Raw genomic sequence first — 19,155 nt, 5'->3', positions numbered from 1 at the left:
GTTGTAAGGGGGCAAGGTAAGTGATTCATTGATTCAGGTAGTACTGGATGATGGGAGAAATTAGGTCTAATGTGGGGATATGCAGGGTGGGTGTCAGGTCATGTGGGTTGTGTCCAATGGTGGCACAAGGGGAGATGTTGGGTGACGTTTGAGGCAGATATGGAGTCAGGTTGGGTTTGCCTGCAAGGAGTAATGTCAGGCTCAATGGTTGGGATGTGACGGGTCCATTGGTGGAGTCAGGTCGAATCTGTGGCATGAAAGTGGCATTGGCTCAAGGTCTGAGGGGTATAGGTGCCATGGGGGAAGGTGGGTGGTATCTAAAGTTAATATGGAGTCAGGTTAATAGTTATTTGAGTTAGGTTATGCATTTAATAGTTTAGTATTTCTACAATAAATATTATACTTAATTATTGCAGAATCCTCTGAAATCTCTTTAAATTGTGACCTTTGGAAGGTTTCAGGCGTGGGGGAATTGCTCAGTGGGATTTCCTGAACAATTCCTATGGAATCTGATGTATCGGCCTTTCTTTCGGGTCCCCATGAGTCATTCTGACCTAGGCTGAAATAAGAACGATTTTGGATTAGTGGTGCTGGAAGAGCACAGCAGTTCAGGCAGCATCCAAGGAGCAGCAAAATCGACGTTTCGGGCAAAAGCCCTTCATCAGGAATAAAGGCAGAGAGCCTGAAGCGTGGAGAGATAAGCTAGAGGAGGGTGGGGCTGGGGAGAAAGTAGCATGGAGTACAATAGGTGAGTGGGGGAGGGGATGAAGATGATAGGTCAGGGAAGAGGGTTGAGTGGATAGGTGGAAAAAAAGATAGGCAGGTCGGACAAGTCATGGGGACAGTGCAACTGTTTCCTCATTTCCCCTTCCCTCACCTCACCCTAGTTCCAAACTTCCAGCTCAGCACTGTCCCCATGACTTGTCCTACCTGCCTATCTTCTTTTCCACCTATCCACTCCACCCTCCCCTCCCTGACCTATCGCCTTCATCCCCTCCCCCACTCACCCATTGTACTCTATGCTACTTTCTCCCCACCCCCACCCTCCTGTAGCTTATCTCTCCACCCTTCAGGCTCTCTGCCTTTATTCCTGATGAAGGGCTTTTGCCTGAAACATCGATTTTGCTGCTCCTCGGATACTGCCTGAACTGCTGTGCTCTTCCAGCACCACTAATCCAGAATCTGGTTTCCAGCATCTGCAGTCATTGTTTTTACTTGAAATAACAATGACCTGACAATTGGAAAATACAGACAATGAGTGCTGTAGCCTTTCTTGGTTTTGGAGGAGAAATAGATAATACTGTTAGGACCAGGTGAGAATGGGTCGATTGTTTCTTAGTCCTTATTTAACCCCAATAGGTGTTAATTTGTGTTGCCAGTTCAGTACGTTTTTGGCTGTGTGCAGTTTGAAAGAATTAAGCCAGATATGGTATTCTTGAATGAAACATGATTTAGGTTAGCTTTATTATGCTAAAACCCACCCAGATTAAAAAACAAGTTACTAAACGGTACAAATACTTCCTTATTTCTCATGAACGAATGCAAACACAAGTCAAGATGGATTCCCAGATTAAACGTAGCCCAGAAAGATGCAGCTCACTGATTTGTCTCTGATCTGATTGTGGTTTTCACTGTGGTCTGTATATAGGCTTTTTCTCCTGGAATCAGTGCTGTAGAAAACCGAAAGGCTTATTAGTTGAAAATCTCTGTCAGTTGTAGGGATATAGAAATTGTTTTCAAAGTATCAGGGTTCAGAACTTAGATGAAATGATGAGAAAAGAGAGATGGAGAGACATGCTCAATCCAGCAGCTCGTTAGGTTCACTGCTCCAATCCTAATTAAGTAACAATCACACTGAAGGTTGTATTGCATGATCTTTGTCAATGTTGATTGATTATTCTGATAAAATAATAAAGGACTAGCTCAGGTCCCGCATTGTTGCCCTTCCACTATTGTTTCAAAGCTGTGCTATAGAGGTGTGTGTTCGTGTTCAAGTTGAAGAGACTGAGTAATTGACAATGTAAACAAAGGGGCTAGACAAAAAGAAAGTCATAGAGAATGCAGTTGACATGTGGACTACCATAAGGTTTTGGTTGTATCAGCTGTAAATAAAGTGTTTAAAGAATATTTTACAATAACCTATGTCACAGAGTAAAAAGAACCTAGTTCAGCCACAATACACAGAGAATATGAAGATGCAAAACATGACAGCAGAAGTTTGAAATAAGGATGTTGTGAGTTTGAAGCCCACAGGTGAAAACCTAAGACCGATGATTTAAAAGCTTAAGCTCAACTTTGAAACTAAGAAGGAAGAAAAAGAAAGATGTACTTTGATTGGATGGTAAGGATGTCTGCATCAGTTCAACATTCACTACCGTTTCTCCCGTCATTCCCTAATATGGATGACCCACACAATAGGAGCTATGGAAATGGAAGTGCCTCAAGTTCCCAGGGCAATTAAAGCAAAAGAAAAAGTACTATGTCTTCTGTGTGCCATTAAGCTATTAACAGTTGATGTCATGGCAAAGCCAGGAGTTAAGCATACCCAGCAATCCATGACATTGCCAGAGTCCTATTACATTGTTCCTATTTCGGTCACAAGAAGGATTTGATAATCCCCAATTCTATTCTAAGTATTTCTACTGAATAATAAATAATTCTGGTTATATGAGCTTAAAAGACTGGCTATATGATTTAATTAGTACTCAATAAAGTGCTACCAGATGTTTTGCAAACTAAAGACGATTTAACTTTTGAATGGGTTGTGGCAGATAAATCTACAGAAGCAGAATCAGGATGAACTTTGGGGAGATTCTGGCCCAACAAAGAAAATCTTGATAAAACTAGGTTATTGAAAGATCAGGAAAAATTGTTTCGGCCATCTTGATGTGCTCGTGATGAGGCATCAAAAAAGTTCACCATAGAGTGGTATGACCAGCCAAGGAGCCAAATGCTTTCTCTGTGACAAGAAAGTAAGTTTTATACAGTTCTGTAGATCCAAAACTCAATTTCAAGGTGGAACAGGCTTCCAACAATTATAGAAAATGATATAAACTGAAAATGAAGGAATTAGAGTTGTATATTTATTTGAGAAAAGAAAGATCCTAATTAAAATGTTTTAATCAACTATTACTTCAGCATATCCTCAGCACCAAAAATCTTTCAGAGCTCAACTCCAACATCCTTGACGGCAGAGAAGAAACCATTTTGCAACATGTACTATGTGCTCATTCATGATATTGCCAAATGAGAGCACAACCATTGAGTCTAGGAAGTATTAAAAGTTAAACAGATAGATCTCACTCTAAAGAAGATGTGTGTATTTGAAAAAACTACTGTCAGATAAAAAAAATCCACTTTATTTTAGATACTTGGCAAACACAAAGAAATGGCACGCGGTTATTAAAAAGGAAGCATTAGTAGCCATATAGGCCTGATAAAGCTGTTTTTAAAAACAGATTGGTTGGTGTTACAGGATTAATAGATTTTAATTTTGGTTGACTCCACTGAAGTGAGGGACATGGAAATCCTAAGCGAGTGCTAAACCTAGTTTAACAAAACGGATGGGGCTACAAAGTATTTCTGAAATATAAAACAGAATAACAAAAAGTTACAGAGATCTGTTGTAAATTTTATAAATAATGGCCTTCGATATATTTAGGAGCATAAGGCAATTAAGTTGAAAGTGCTCCTTATTTGATGGTTTAGGTACTTATGTGTGCAGATGCATATTTATTTGATAACATAACAGAAATGACTTCAAATGCTTCACCCACAAGGAATTACTTTGCATTGAAATACAGTAACAATTTTATGTGCAGCCATGTCCATAGAAAATCCGAGATTAATGCCTGGAGAATCTGTCCATCGATTGTTCAGTGGTAATGAATAACTCCTTATTCTGATTGGACTACTTTCAGGGAATTTTTACTCTCCATTGGTTTAACACTCCACTGAAAGTAAAATACTGTTTTCCCGCAATTAATTAGTTTTAATTGAAAATATGAAAATATTCATGTCTTCAAATGCTTTTGCAAACTTCATGCATCTTTGGTATCTCATTTAAACATGTCCTTCTCTGTTAACTGTTTTAATTGGAGTTGTTATGCCACAAAAGCTCTTTGTTGTTATTTGTTCTTGGAGAGTGGTTGATGCTGACAATTGGGCACATTTATTGCCAATCCTAGTTTTCCCTTGACATTATAGTGGTGGTTTCTCTTTTATATCATTTTCTTGTTTATTTAAATAGCTTGCATGAGGTTATTTGAAGTCAAACACTAGGTTTACTTTTGACTAGAATGAGTGGATGGCAGTTTCTGTCCCTGAAAAACGTTATAGCTTTTTACAATGTTCTAGCAACTTTCAGGTTATTTTAATGATATTAGACCACAACTTACCAAACCTGTTGAATAGACTTTCTTGGCGTGGCACTGTGCAATTTGTTGGTAGAGTATGGTCATACATAAAACACTATTATCTTTGCAAATTATATGTTGTCATAGAAATTGCATCTCCCATTGTCACATACACAGTCCTAGTCAGTTGCCCTGTTGATTTTTTTCTCTCTTAGGATTAGAAACCTTTGATATGAAAATTTAAATTAAAAAAGATTGTGATTGATATGCAGGGAGATGAATTTTTGCCTGCCATGGCAAATAAGGCTGACAGAAGCACTGGTTTCACTCATCGAGTTGGATTATCACTGGACACCGCAGTAAGTACTTCTTTTTCCATCAAGTGTTATAGAGTTATATTTCACAAATTGGTAGGTTAGCCTGGAGCAATCATATTTTCCTGATAGTATATCTTGTTGCAAACATTGTTTGGGCTGTACATGACGAATGAACAATTTTGACAAGATGCCAGATGACGTTCCAGAAGACATCCAATAACTGCTATTGCCTTCAGGAAATTAAAGATTTAAAAAAAGGAAAAGTGAGAGAAAGTGCAATGATATCCTGGGCTACAGAACTGTTAGACACAATAATGCATAGTTCAATAGAATAAAACTTACATGTTAGCTCATACCCTTTTGCGCCGTTTGAGTTATTCTGCTTCACAGCTGTTTTTATCTTTGCTATTTAATTATCTTACATGGAATAAATAAATAATAGTTAGGTGTTGGATGTACTGGCCACAGCTGAAAATAAAGCTGTAATACTATCACTCGAGCTACCTGATACAAAGTACTTTCCTGTTGTCCATATGCTTTCAGCACCATCCCCTTTTCACCTATTTTTAACCTGCCATTGTGCTTAAGTTTGCAATTCAGTTGAGGCTCTGCTGATTTTTTTTTTGGGAGATCATCAACAGCACTGACTATGTGAATTGCAGCACCATACTTATATATCTGCAGCCTTACTACTTAATACAGCACGAATGAATACTGTACAATTTCATTAATAATTGAATAGGCTGCCAATAAGGAACAGTTCATATTTTCCAGGTCTTCAGATTGTTTTCAAACATGCATGCTGTGTATTTAAATGAGTGATCAGATTCAAGGGTGTATGTTGTGTTGATGCATACTCTTTGTGCTGGCTGCTGTTAGGTGTTGGATGGGTGGAAAGTCTGTGAAATCGACTTGGAGAAGCAGTTGACCATTCAACTTCACCAGTCAACTGCTGCCCTGTATTTCTGTACTGGGCAATGGCAGGGGTAGCAGTTAGCTAATGGCACTCTATCACCCATGCTTCATTAGACCTTTGGAAATTACATTAATAAGATTGGCTTGCCCTTTGATAATTTCTGTAGATTGATGTTAACTAACAATGTGCAAATACAGCAGGTATCTAGACACAGGAAGGAATTTTCTGGGTTGCTTAAAGCTATATTTCATAGGACATTGATTCAGAATATACTCTTAGGTTTTCTTTCCATACAATTATTCAGATGCATCAATTTTGTTTCTAATGCTGTGGTTCAATTCAACATTTTGTAATTATTGCCAAACACTACATTGAACTTTAAGTGAACCTATCTAATATAGCAATATTTTGTGATTACCCTCAAACAACTGAAGGAATCTTCTATTGCCATGAGCAAGTGCACATTCAGTGAGGTGGGTCCAAATGACCTAGGAACTAAAGGAGAGAGGTTTGTTCATGTAGTGCTGCTTCTCCTGTTGCCACTCTGTCTATACTGATTCCCAGGGGCCTGACCATGTTACAGGCCACTACCTACCTGGCCTTGGAAGCATTCTTCATTGATCCTGTTGAAGAATGTCACGCAGGCTGTACGTGAAACATTCCATGGCATTGACTTCACCAGAGAATTGATGCTTGAATTTCTTCCTTTCATGATTGTAACCAACATCATGTTACTAGTACAAAACCAGCATGGAGATGACAGCACCTTGTAGCCAGGGTCTAGAGACGAAGGATGAAATGGTAGTGCTGCTGAAGACTATCCCTATCCCAAGAATACAAACTATGATACAGGAGGTGAGCTCCAATTGTAATGGCCATCACATGAGCGTAAATTTCTGGACCTCAAGTTCAGGTATAGAGCATGAAAGACATGTGACGTCTCTTAATCAACAATGTACCATTTCATCAAGGAAAACTGATTCAAGAGTCAATTCAGTCAGGACAAGTGAGCTAGTGGATTCTGCACTATGCTGGATTCTCCCAGTTTCAGAATTTCATAAACTGCATGTTTGACCATCGAGATTCCTCCTTAGGCCAGCCAACAGCTTTATTAATCAGGAAGGATTTTATGTTCTCACTGTCCAACACATCTGTTACCGCTGCCAGTGCATGTTGTAGATGTGTGCTCCTTATCTTGAGGCAGCCTTGATGTCTACGTTCTCCAGAACTCTCAGATCCCATGGTTTTCACACCACCTTCCTATCCTACAGCCTCTCCCAATTGCAAGGGTAGATACTTGCCATCAAGGGATAGCCATTGAAGAATGACTGCTGACAGCTGTGAAGAGCCCATGATGCCATACCATGGGCCATACAGCAACCAGAGTGACCATTGAGCAGACCATGGATCTCTTCAAAATGAGATTCAGGCACGGGAGGCTGATATGCTACTGTCTACAGAACCTGGTGTAGCAGAGGGCAGAGGTGCTGGCTGCTGAATATATTCTGGAGTGTAAGTTATCATCAAGCAAGGAGGAAGGTGAGTGTGCTGCGTAATCCTGATACTCATAAGGGATCACTTGGAGGATACCAAGCCTCAGGTGCTAGGGAGGCTTGCTGTTATACTAATTTATTTCTCCTGACTTTAGCACTTAGCTATCCACCAAATAAAGATTCCCTCTGCAAGCACATATAGTGTTTGCTATAAACCCAGAGTGCCTCCTTATACCAACTGTAGCTTCTGTAATGTGCAAAGGAGAGTACTCTTGCCTTTTCGCCAGCTATTTGGATGGTACATGCCATCGTGCACTATTAGAGGATCATCAACATTGGATAAAAAACTTCATGAACCAAATCAGACACTTATTACATTAATCAAAACAGACAAGTAGAGAATCACTGACTGTCGCACTGCTCAACTTTTGTATATACATGTGATTGCTTCTTCCTGTTTGCTGCCATCTATAGTGGAGGCCGGCTGCCCTGTGACTTGTGGAGACCTTTCTGGCTGTTCTGTGGGTATCTGAGCCTTGTCAGGTCCCTGAACAGATGCAGGAATCTCATATATTATTAAAGCAATTTAAGGTGCTGGTGTAACAGTTGACTGGTGCTGAGGTGTCACTGTCCAAGCTCAGAGTGCACTGAGGAGATTCCCCAGAGCCAGAGGCAGCTGCTCTTCCTCATCCTGAAAACTACACCTTTGCTTCCCTGCTGACCTAAAAAGAAAAAGGACTTGGTAGAGACTCCTTGCTCCCTGTCCTCTTGCTTTGTTATTGCTTCCATGAGATCAAGGCCATAGCATGCTGCTCTGCACACACCTCCAGCTATATCTGGCTGCCTAGGAGAATCACCATCCTCACCATGGAGGAGACCAAGTGCACAGACAAGAGGGAAATTGCAGCACCTCATACTGGATTTATTGCATCTACCACTTTGTGTATGGCTCCACAGGTACATCCTAAGCCTGGGACCCAGTCTGGCTGCTGAACATTCCATAGTGATGGAGAAGGTGTCTGCACAGGCCACCAAATGGAACTCCAAGCTCCGAATGAATGCAAGTGGACTCAGTCAAAAAGATGACACTTTTTGTTTGATTGTGTGCTTGGGTGTTAAATTCTCTCGCACCAGTAAAGTTGCTCTGTTGATCAGAGTTGATACATCTACTGCACTTATTTTCTGTGAAGAATTGTGGTGGAAAGAAGTGCAATAATGACTCACTGTGTAGTGGAGCTGTGCACTGAAACTCAGCTAGACCCAGATCTATTGAAAACATTCATCCTTTTTTAATTCATTCATAGGATATGAGTGTCACTAACCAGGCTAGTTATTGGCCAGAGGGCAGTTAAAAGTAACCACATTGTTGTGGGTCTGGAGTTACAAATAGATCAGACTAAGTAAAGACAGAGGCTTACTTCCCTGAAGGGCACTAGTGAACCACGTGGGTTTTTTTATCTGATAATTGACAATGATTTCATGGTCACCATTAGAGTCTTAATTCCAGATTCTTCTATTGATTTCTAATTCTATCTGCTTTGGCAGATTTCAAATCCAGGGTCTCTGGATTAATGGGAAAGTGAGGACTGCAGATGTTGGAGATTAGAGCTGAAAATGTGTTGCTGGAAAAGCGCAGCAGATCAGGCAGCATCCAAGGAACAGGAGAATCGACGTTTCGGGCATGAGCCATTCTTCAGGAGCCCTTATTCCTGAAGAAGGGCTCATGTCCGAAACATCGATTCTCCTGCTCTCTGGATTAATGGTTTAGCTACCATATCACTTAACCATTGCCTCCATTCACTGATACATCAATGGACATCTGGGTAACAATCTAGGTAATTTCTTAAGAAATTTTATCCTAATCTCGTCCGTTTCTAGAGATAACCATGCAGACCACTTCTCTCAACTTCTGAATAGACCATAATTCTTCATGTCCCTCTCTAGTACAGAAACTATAGAAAGCAGTTTTTGTACAGCTTCTATATAAGTCGCAACAAAGGCCATTAAAGGCAGACTGACCAAAGCAAAGAATTTTATGTGTCATTATGCTACTCTTGTCTTTTCTTTAAATTGTACATGTACAGAAATTTGAGGAATGGATAATAGGGTCAATATTTTGATCCCAGGTGAGCTGCATGCACTGAAAGCTTTTTGGCCGTATGAAATATGTTGGCATTACATTGTCGCACTGTTGGTGTACTCCCTGTAAAAGTTATATTCTCTCTTATTATAACTGGAGGTCACCAGCATTGTTTTTGCAAGTATTGTATTGATAACCATCTTGCTTGGCTTGAGACAAAAATAACTGCAGGTGCTGGAATCCAAAGTAGACAGGCAGGAGGCTGGAACAACACAGCAAGCCAGGCAATATCAGGAGGTGGAGAAGTCAACATTTTGGGTGTAACCCTTCCTCATGACTGGAGGGAGGTTTATACCCAAAATGTTGACTTCTTCACCCCCTGATGCTGCCTGGCTTGCTGTGTCCTTCCAGCCTCCTGCTTGTCTATCTTGCTTGCTTTTGCATCATTATATTTATCTGGACTTTATGAAGCTCCATTGGACCTCACTCTCTATTTTTAAAGTTATCTGTGACTCCAGGATCATCCTGCAGAGCAAAGAAATCTTGGGCTTCTTTTCTTCATTGTCATGAAATACCATAGTCAAGAGTGTGCTGCTGGAAAAGCACAGCAGGTCAGGCAGCATCCGAGGAGCAGGAGAATCGACATTTCGGGCAAAAACCCTTCATCAGGTGCTTTTCTAACACCACACTCTCGACTCTAATCTCCAGCATCTGCAGTCCTCACTTTCGCCTATGAAACACCACAGGGCTGTATAGGCACCTGGATGGCCACATGGGCATCAACTGTAAATCTTTGGACTTCCCCATTATGAAAAATTATAATGTCTCTTGTCTAGCTGCTGGTTTGCCACAGAGAGAATGATAAATGCCAGAAGCTGCATATACATCTCTGTACTCTGAATTGATTAATGCTGCTGATGAAAAGAAGGTAGTTTACAAATGAATTTGACATTTAAAAGGCTGAATTGTGGTGAGCTTGGTAATGTCACCGTTGTGCAAATTAGTCTATATGTTTGCAGCAGATAGAGGATGCCTTCACAATTTGTTCCTCTGTTCGCTATTCAAAATTAATAGAGCAGGAATGAATAAATTCACGATTATCTTTCTCTATCAGTGTTTCAGCACCAAGTGACATAGCTTGCCTGTTCTTAGCCACATCTGATATTCCACCCCTCTCTAAGTCTCCGTTACTCTTTCCCAATGCCCAATATAGCTGCATTGTGATGTGGCCCTCTCAACATGATGTGTGGACTGTCTGTCATGCACTGGACTTGGGGGAAGCCAGCTATGTGGCTGAAACCTACTGCTAGGGCTGCAGCACTGACCTCAGCAAAAAGGGCATCATTATTGGTCAAAGTATATTTGTGGGTGGACAATTGTGAGATCCCACATTGGTGGCTCCTGGGAAAGAACTGGTAGCATGGAAATTCAGCACTGCCACCACTTTGCCAGTCACCAGGATAGGATGGCCACTCATGCCTTCATGTTGCATAGTTTGGTGAGTATGTCCTGGTACACCCTGAGTCTGCAGAAAGATTACCCCTTGCTCATCTAGGGGAAATGCAATAGGGATGATCCACTCTGAACTCCGGTGATTCCTGCAAACCCTGAGGAGAACTTTAGCTGCAACCAGTTCATGTGGAAGTTGCTTGGCAGCTGTTGGAGGTTGCTATTAGTGCTGAGCTTGGTAGCACATTGTTCGTCCTCTGTTTCTCTGCATCTTCATTGTATCACAGCAGCAGCAATGGTAAACCCTGCTGGGACTGGATCCATCAGTCAGGCATTCAATGGACCTGCATGGAGAGCAAAAGAAACAGAACAGATCTTTAGTAATGTGAGCAGTTAGTATTCATGTCACTCATAAATACATTTAGCATACACTTCAGTGGGACAGTGGGACATTGTGCACTCTGACAGGAGGGTCATGGAATGCCTCTATGTGGTTCTTTGACATTGAAAATTATTCTAATGAATGGTTCATCTGTTATGTTGCAGTACAAGATTGTAAATGCTGACTGAGTACTGAAATCCTGTCCTCCCAGCCCCACATCACCCAAGGAAGCTACCATTGTATCCAAGAATGTGTTGCATTGTATTGACAGTTCAAGGTGATAAGAAATCAGTTTGTGCCCCTCTGCAGCCTATGAGGTCTTGCATTAGCTTAGTGGTTTGTGGTTGGGGGGGGAGTCCTGTGATTATGTATTTCACAGGAATAACTATTTTCAATCTACTGTGACCAGTTATGTGGTCAAGGATTCTTTTAATAATCATTTTTACTCCTCACAGTTGTACACTGCAGACAATTCAAATGCACAATGATATGATTACAAAACATTTCAGCCTGCACTCTACAAGTGCAATCATTGATACTATTGCCCCATGAGAAGCCTCTTTGTCCATCATACATGAAAGCTACATGTTGGGATAGAAAACAATCTGTCTCGGATGTCATTTTCCATTTGTTGCTTCCATTTCGGAGTTGAGGCAATGCAAGTCCATGCTTGGACTCTGAATGACAGGTTCAGCCTTGGTAGTCAAGGGATCTTCCCCTCAGACCTCATGTCCCTTTCCACCTGACACTCCCTGTCTGGATTTATGACCGCAACTCTCATCCTTACCTCCTGAGTCCTGTCCCTAAAATTTAGTCCTGTTCACCATCATGATGCACACTCCTCCACTGAAGCAACCCAAGTCCTCCAATACATTGTTGTTTCTCTTGCTTAAATATCCAATTGTCCCCCTTCCCCTTGTCCCCTGTGGTGTCCATGTTGTTGTTGCTAATGTCTAGCACTGTGTTACCCCATTTGCCTAGCCCAGCAGTGTCACGTGGTAAGAAAACCTTGACTTTTCATTCCGCTGAATCCCTGGACAGACCATGGCCCACACCTCTGACCAATTTGGACAGGCAGACCCACTGATGACTGACCACATCCCAGACTGGTCTGTCTTCAGCTCTCCAACTGCAAATCCCTGACTGCTTGTGCTGGTGCCTGCAGGACTGACTGTGACCCACTCCCCAGAATACAGCGAGACCAGCCTCCTGATCCTGACCACCCTGCATGGATGGCTGATCGACCCCAACCCCTTGCACTGACCACAGACAGTACCTTCACAGAGAGTAGTGGGACTGCCCAACTATCAATAGCTCTTACTGACTTAAATAATGACAAGTCCCTGTCATCTTTAGGACGTGGTCATTGGTTGAAACAGATGTGGTGTGTTTGCTGCCAGTGTGTGCTGCAGGTGTGACATTGATGCAGCACAGTGCATTACAACAACATGTTCACCCTCTTGACTGATGACTGCTGACAGCCATGGCAGGTTGTGTGGCTTTGTGACTGAGCTAAACAACAGAAGGACAGTGAACCTTACAGATGCAGCTGAGGGGGTAACATGCCAATAGAAAAGGCACGTTTGCTGTTAGCATTGAAGTAATTACAAAGTGAATGAGTGAGTGTTAAGAGAGTGGACAAGCAGCCCTGAGATGCACCTTGATCCACAATGTGAGCAGGTTTCCTATTGCTGCACACATAGGTGTTCTGGCAGCTGCATTGCAATGAAAGGTGACTGTGTACTCAAAACTGTAGCATTGAAGTACAACAGCATGCTGTAGACGGATCAGAGATGTGCCACAATGATGAAGCTAATACATGTCGGATGCCAATGTCTGTGTCTGTGTCTGCTGGCCATTGAGTGTGCCCAAAGATGTTGGTGCCCGGTGTCCAAGATGGAGCTCTGGAGGAGCAAACAGTGAGATGGTGTCCCCTGGTACCCGCTCTGACTTTCATTTTGGGAATTCTCAGTATTTGGTTTCTATCTGGTGAATGGGAAGTTGGCAGCCTGAATATGAATGAGATGAGTTTAGATAGTAGTGGGGGGTGATAATGAGGTATATTCCATGCTAGTACTCCTCTTGCCTCTCACAATAGATAGGATAGTGAAGAAGGTGTTTGGTATGCTTTCCTTTATTGGTCAGAGTTTTGAGTACAGGAGTTGGGAGGTCATGTTGCGGATGTAAAAGACATTGGTTAGACCACTGTTGGAATATTGCGTGACTTTATAGAGGTTTACAAAATTATGAGGGGCATGGATAGGGTAAATCAGCAAAGTCTTTTCCCTGGGGTCGAGGAGTCCAGAACTAGAGAGCATAGGTTTAGGGTGAGAGGGGAAAGATACAAAAGAGACCTAAGGGGCAACGTTTTTACACAGAGGGTGGTACGTGTATGGAATGGGCTGCCAGAGGAAGTGGCGGAGGCTGGTACAATTGCAACATTTAAGAGCATTTGGATGGGTATATGAATACAAAGGGTATGGAGGGATATGGGCCAGATGCTGGCAGGTGGGACTAGATCGGGTTGGGATATCTGTTCGGCATGGTCGGGTTGGACTGAAGTGAGTGTGTACCTGGGGACACCATCTCACTGTTTGCTCCTGTACATCTCTATGACTCTAAATGAAAATCTCATCCCTTCATCTAACTTTGGCTGGACAATGGGACTTTGGGATCTGAGGATTATCCTTATTGGCCATCCCATCCTATTTGCCCAAATTTCTCACATTTTTCAGACACTGCAAAGCTTCTGTGAATGCTTTCGATGATCACCAAACATCTCAAAATGATTTTCCAGCCCCTGAAGAACTTTTGAAGTGTGCTCACTGCTTATGTCAGAAATGGAGAAGCCATCTCCCACAATGCAATGTGACAGGTAATCTGTTTCTGTGATATTGACTGAGGGATAAATATTGGCCAAGACACTACTCAATGCATTTATTTGAAATAGTGCCAAGGAATGTTTTCGGCTCCAGCAGAGTAACTACTAGGAAAAATACTTTGCTCTGGGTTAAATCTGATTCCTTCTCATCGGAGGATGAAAAAGCATCAGGAACATCAATGCCAGACACAAGACTCACTAAGCGAGAGAGCAGTTCACATCAGGGGACAAAGTTTGGTGTTGAAACCACAAGACTGGTCCTGCATGGGTAAGAGGCATGATTAACATGAGGTCAGGTCCAGTGATGTACAAAGTTCAAGTAGGTGCAATGGACCATAGGAAAGCTGCAAATTCGCAAACAGGGTGGAAGAAACATGTGCCCAGATTTTCAGAACATTGGGAAAGGCTGCCAGAACCTGTGTGTTTTCCCTCTCCATCAAGTGTTGAAGAGACCTCGAAATCTGAGATGGACACGGCGGATGTCACTGTCTTGACACCTCTGCTGCCTGATGAAGAGAATGAAGCTCTGGGCACAAGAGGTGAGTGACTGTGCATTACATGCTGCCCTTATCAGAGGTAGAGTTGAAGGAACCAGACCTAGTGTTGGAATGTCTCAGGAAGAGCTTTAAGAGAAAGAACTGGACCATGTCCTCAGACTCAAAGGGGAGGGATGTAGTGATAGTGACAAGGTCAGCCAGGCTGACCTTATAGAATGTGACTCCCCTGATTTGGGCTGAAATCTGGTCCAATCAGGGGGCCCTGGATTAGAGATAAAAGCAGGAGCATCAGACATCGTGTTCACTGTGAGTGCTGGCTCTGAGGGAGCTGGGTTGGTGTCAAGGACTTACCACATGTAAGTGAAGGGTGACTTGATGACAGGATACCAACTTTGTGGAATTATTTCAGACACCATTAAACAAGGATCACCAGCTTAAATTTAGGGTCTGCTCTAACTAGGATCAGCCAATATGTAGTAATTGTTGTCTGAGATGTTGGTTCTGAGGAGGATAATGTTCCATTATGTTGGCTCCACCCATTCTACTAATGTCACAGTCTGTGGGTGGAGAAAAAGAGTTTTATTCAAGCTTTTGGAGGGAGCAGATGCATCTGTACCAGCTCCCTAAAATCCTAGTATTTATGCCTAACCAAATATAGGTGTACTTACTGCTATCGTAGAACAACTCTTCTTGTAGACACTTTACAGTGGTGTATTCTCACTAAGCATTGTATAAGGCCAAGTCTAAACAAAGACAATGGAGCATTGGTGTTACCTCAAATAATCCTTTCTAGTACACCACAAGCAACAAGGTGACATCTGCAAAATACCAATGACAAAGTTATCATTGCCCCACTGTTTCAGGTTTTGAGAGGGAGGAAAAACAGCTACATTGCTGAAGCAACTCTTCAAAGTAAGTGCTTGTATGTAAATGTCAGCCAAGTACAGGATCAGTGTAGGAGCCAAATGCCCTGCTAACACACCTTTCTGGAACTTGTGCAGGAACAGTATTGTTTCAGGAGGGAAGGAAATAAAATAGTTTCATTGTTAAGAAGTAAGGCAACATTGCAGTGTGTGGACATAAAAAATACTCATTTAAATATTTGGAAAAGTGCAATTTCCAGTGTAAACTTTTCTGGCATTCATAAGTTGTTTGGTAACCACAAAGATTTGCATGTTTCTGGTTTGTAACTGATACATTAACAGCATTACAGCAAGCCCAGTAAATATATCATTATTGTCACTAGTATTTGAGTGTACTGTAACTTCATGTTAATATTGTCCACCTCTTTATCATAGCTACCAACTGGGCTACAGAACCTTCCCACGGCTAAGGTAGAAAAGCTAAAGAAGGAAGATCCAGTTGAGTACCTTAACAGAAGCCATCTTGATGAACCTAGCAGCATCAACTCCCTGACCTACACCTATCCAGAACATAGACCATTAAAAACAGAACTGCTGAGCAATGTTAGTGTTGGTGCAAAGGTAAGGAAAGTTGTTTCTTCTTTTGTGTCAATCATGGATTTATGTGCTGTGGCATCTTTTTCTGTATCTTAAGCTTAGACTAATTGACAGTTACTAATTTCATAAAACACACAGATTCCAGATGTAAACATGAAAGGATTACATGATTGATTTTATTTTTGGTAGTAGTTGAAAGAGGAAGATCGACTAGGTTTATAGAATAATTGCATAGTCTGTTTAATATACATTTGAACTGAGAAACCAGGCATGAATTTCAGATCTCCTGGAAAGGTATATTCTGTCAGTAGTGTATTCACATGCTGCATTAAGTTCAACTTTAAAGTCCTAAAATGGAGTTGAATTTACAGCCTTGAGTGCAATCAAACTAAGTTGACATTCTTAACTGATTGAGGGGCTTTACTTATATTTGAGGTGGCTATTTCGTACATCTGGTTACATCTAGCAATTGTATCTGCCTGAAAATAATGCATTAAATGTATATGTATATCATGTGTATGTTATTGCTTTGTTGAGAAATATCAACAGAAGAGCATGAATCTTCTCATGGAATAACAGGTCTTTCTAGTACACTTAATGGTAAGGTTCTCAGGAGGGTTGTTGTGCAAAGAGACATCAGAGACAAGAGACATATTTAGTCTGTCCCAGGATGGATGTGTTGTTCCAGTCAAAGTGGTGTCCTTCTTCATCTGGTATGTAAGGATACTGGTGGGTCATGTCTTTTGGTGGCTATTTGCTGCCACTTTGACTGGGACAACACATCCATCCTAGGACAGGCTAAACAAAGACATGCACAGGAATTCCCAGAGGCCTTGCATTCAAACCGGAACTCCATCAATGAACGCATCGATTTGGACCCCATTTCCTAACCACTGAGAAAAAGAACTGGAAATGATATCACCCACCTTAACAGACCAAGACACATAAATAGAAAGTGGGCTATACCACCAGTGCTTGACCAGAGGCTCACTGATGAAGTTACCTAGCATGGTCATGAAATGTCTGAGAACAAACCTACAAGCTCAGTGAGCTTGTGAGTAGCTCAGTGAACCTCAATCTGAGCTACAAATCTTCTAAAAAATGACAAACCAAAGGGTGTTTTTCTGTGCTGTACATCTGATTCTATGACTCCAGTCATCATTCTCTAGTCTTCAATTTAGACATTTCAACTATTCAACTGAAAGATCAATATCCATGGTTCAGAACTCCACAACCTTGCCAACTAAATACAGAGGAACCTCGATTTTCTGGATGAGATGGACGGGCACTATTTTGTTTGGATAATTGATTATTCAGATAATTGATTTTACCTTAATCAAGGGAAGCCGTAATCTAATGCTGAAAATTGATTTAAATCTATCATTTTAATGTATTGAGTGCAAAAGGACACAGGTTTCACATGATGAACAGAACAAAGCAATGAAAACACAAAAAAACATTTTAAAAATGTAGCAGTAGTTAGCATTTGGCAAGGACTGGTGAAGATAGCATCACCTGTAAACAAGGTCCCGAACAGCTTCTATGATCGCAAGAGCAGTTGTCAGAGCGGTGCTTTTACAATCTTGGCCTTTTTTTTCATGAACGGCCCAGTAAAGTGACGGGAATACTGTAAAAAGCTTACTTTTGCAAAGAGCTATATAACATCCCTTACCTAAAAATATCCAGTCGCTGATGTTTGAGCTGCTGTATTTCTTTGTTTTTGCCAGTGTTTCACATGTTCTTCAGTACAGGTAAGCCAAATGTACTTACCTCTTTCATGTACAGTTTTTGCAGGACCTTGAAATCTTTTTTGGATAATCTGAAATTTGAATAATCGATACTCGGATAATCAAGGTTCCTCTGTACATGGAAACACACTTGGCAGCATAACAATTAGCCATTGAGGGAAGCCATAAATGTGCTGCACAGAAGACATTATCCTATGTGCTTTTGTTTCTGACTCTGTCCACACCATGTTGAGAGAAAGCCTGTTTCCACTGTCTCTGGGTTAGTATTTTTTTTCATGTCTGAGGATGCCAACATGCTTGGTATTCTAGGACTCTCTGACCTATCTGAGCAGCCACCAAAGCCAAATCGCCATGGGTGCCAGCATTAGTAGGCAGTTAAGTGCAGACATGGCCAATTGGAAGATGGAGTCATAGAGATATACCACTTGGAAACAGACCTTTCATCTCAACTTGTCCATGCTAACCAGATATCCTAAATTAATCTGCTCCCATTTGATAGCACTTGGCCCATATCCCTCCAAACCCTTCCTTTTCGTCTACCCATCCAGATGCCTTTTAATTGTTGTAATAGTGCCAGCCTCCACCAATTCCTCTGACAGTGCACTCTATACACGCACCACCCTTTATGTGAAAAAGTTGGCCCTTAAGTCATATATATTTTCCCTCTCACTCTAAACTATGCCCTCTAGTTTTGGACTCCCCCAACCCAGGGAAAAGACCTTGTCTATTTATCCTATCCATACCCCTCATGAGTTTATAAACCTCTATAAGGTCACCCCTCAGGCTCCGACGCTCCAGTGAAAACAGCTCCAGCCTATTTAGGCTCTCCCTATAGCTCAAATCCTCTGGCAACAAGCTTGTAAATCTTTTCTGAACTCTTTCAAGTTTCACAACAATATTCCGAAAGGAAGGAGACCAAAATGCACACAATATTCCAAAAGTGACCTAACCAATGTCCTGTACAGCTGCAATGTGAACTCCCAAGTCCTATACTCTATACTCTGATCAATAAAGGAAAGCATACCAAACACCACCTCCATAATTCTATCTACCTGCAACTCTACTTTCAAATAACTATGAACCTGCACTCAAAGATTTCTTTGTTCAGCAACACTCCCCAGGACCTTACCATTAAATGTGTAAGTCCTGCTAAGATTTGCTTTCCCAAAATGCAGCACCTCACATTTATCTAAATTAAATTCCATCTGCCACTTCTCAGTCCATTGGCCCATCTGGTCTAGATTCTGTTGTAATCTGAGGTAACCTTCTTAGCAGTCCACTACACTTGCAATTTTAGTGTCACCTACAAGCTTACTAACTATACCTCCTATGTTCACATCCTAATCATAGAGTCATAGAGATGTACAACATGGAAACAGACCTTTCAGTCCAACCCATCCATGTCGACCAGATATCCCAAATGATGAAAAGAAGTTGACCCAGCATCAATCTTTAGATAGCTTCGCCTAAGGTTGCATCATTGGTCTTATTACCTGCGAGAGGTGGTTTGGTCTCCTAAAGCCTGGAGGAAACTCCATCCCAAATTATCAGTTTGAATCCTATTAAGAATTACATCA

General features: G+C 41.5%; 1 protein-coding gene across 4 annotated transcripts in view; it reads left to right on the top strand.

Moving 5' to 3' along the window:
* The window catches only part of saxo4 (stabilizer of axonemal microtubules 4), a 153,111-nt gene that overhangs the window by 61,233 nt on the left and 72,723 nt on the right, over positions 1-19,155 (top strand). For all 4 annotated transcript variants that reach the window (XM_060838848.1, XM_060838851.1, XM_060838852.1 and 1 more), the window contains 2 exons: positions 4,628-4,714; positions 15,669-15,854. In XM_060838848.1, coding sequence (XP_060694831.1) covers positions 4,628-4,714; positions 15,669-15,854 — 273 coding nt within the window. The remainder of the gene's footprint in view (positions 1-4,627; positions 4,715-15,668; positions 15,855-19,155) is intronic.

The sequence above is a fragment of the Hemiscyllium ocellatum genome, chromosome 18, assembly GCF_020745735.1.
Source record: "Hemiscyllium ocellatum isolate sHemOce1 chromosome 18, sHemOce1.pat.X.cur, whole genome shotgun sequence".
NCBI lineage: Eukaryota > Metazoa > Chordata > Chondrichthyes > Orectolobiformes > Hemiscylliidae > Hemiscyllium > Hemiscyllium ocellatum.
The sequence above is the reverse complement of the archived record's forward strand: the minus strand, read 5'-3'. Positions and strand labels throughout refer to the sequence as shown.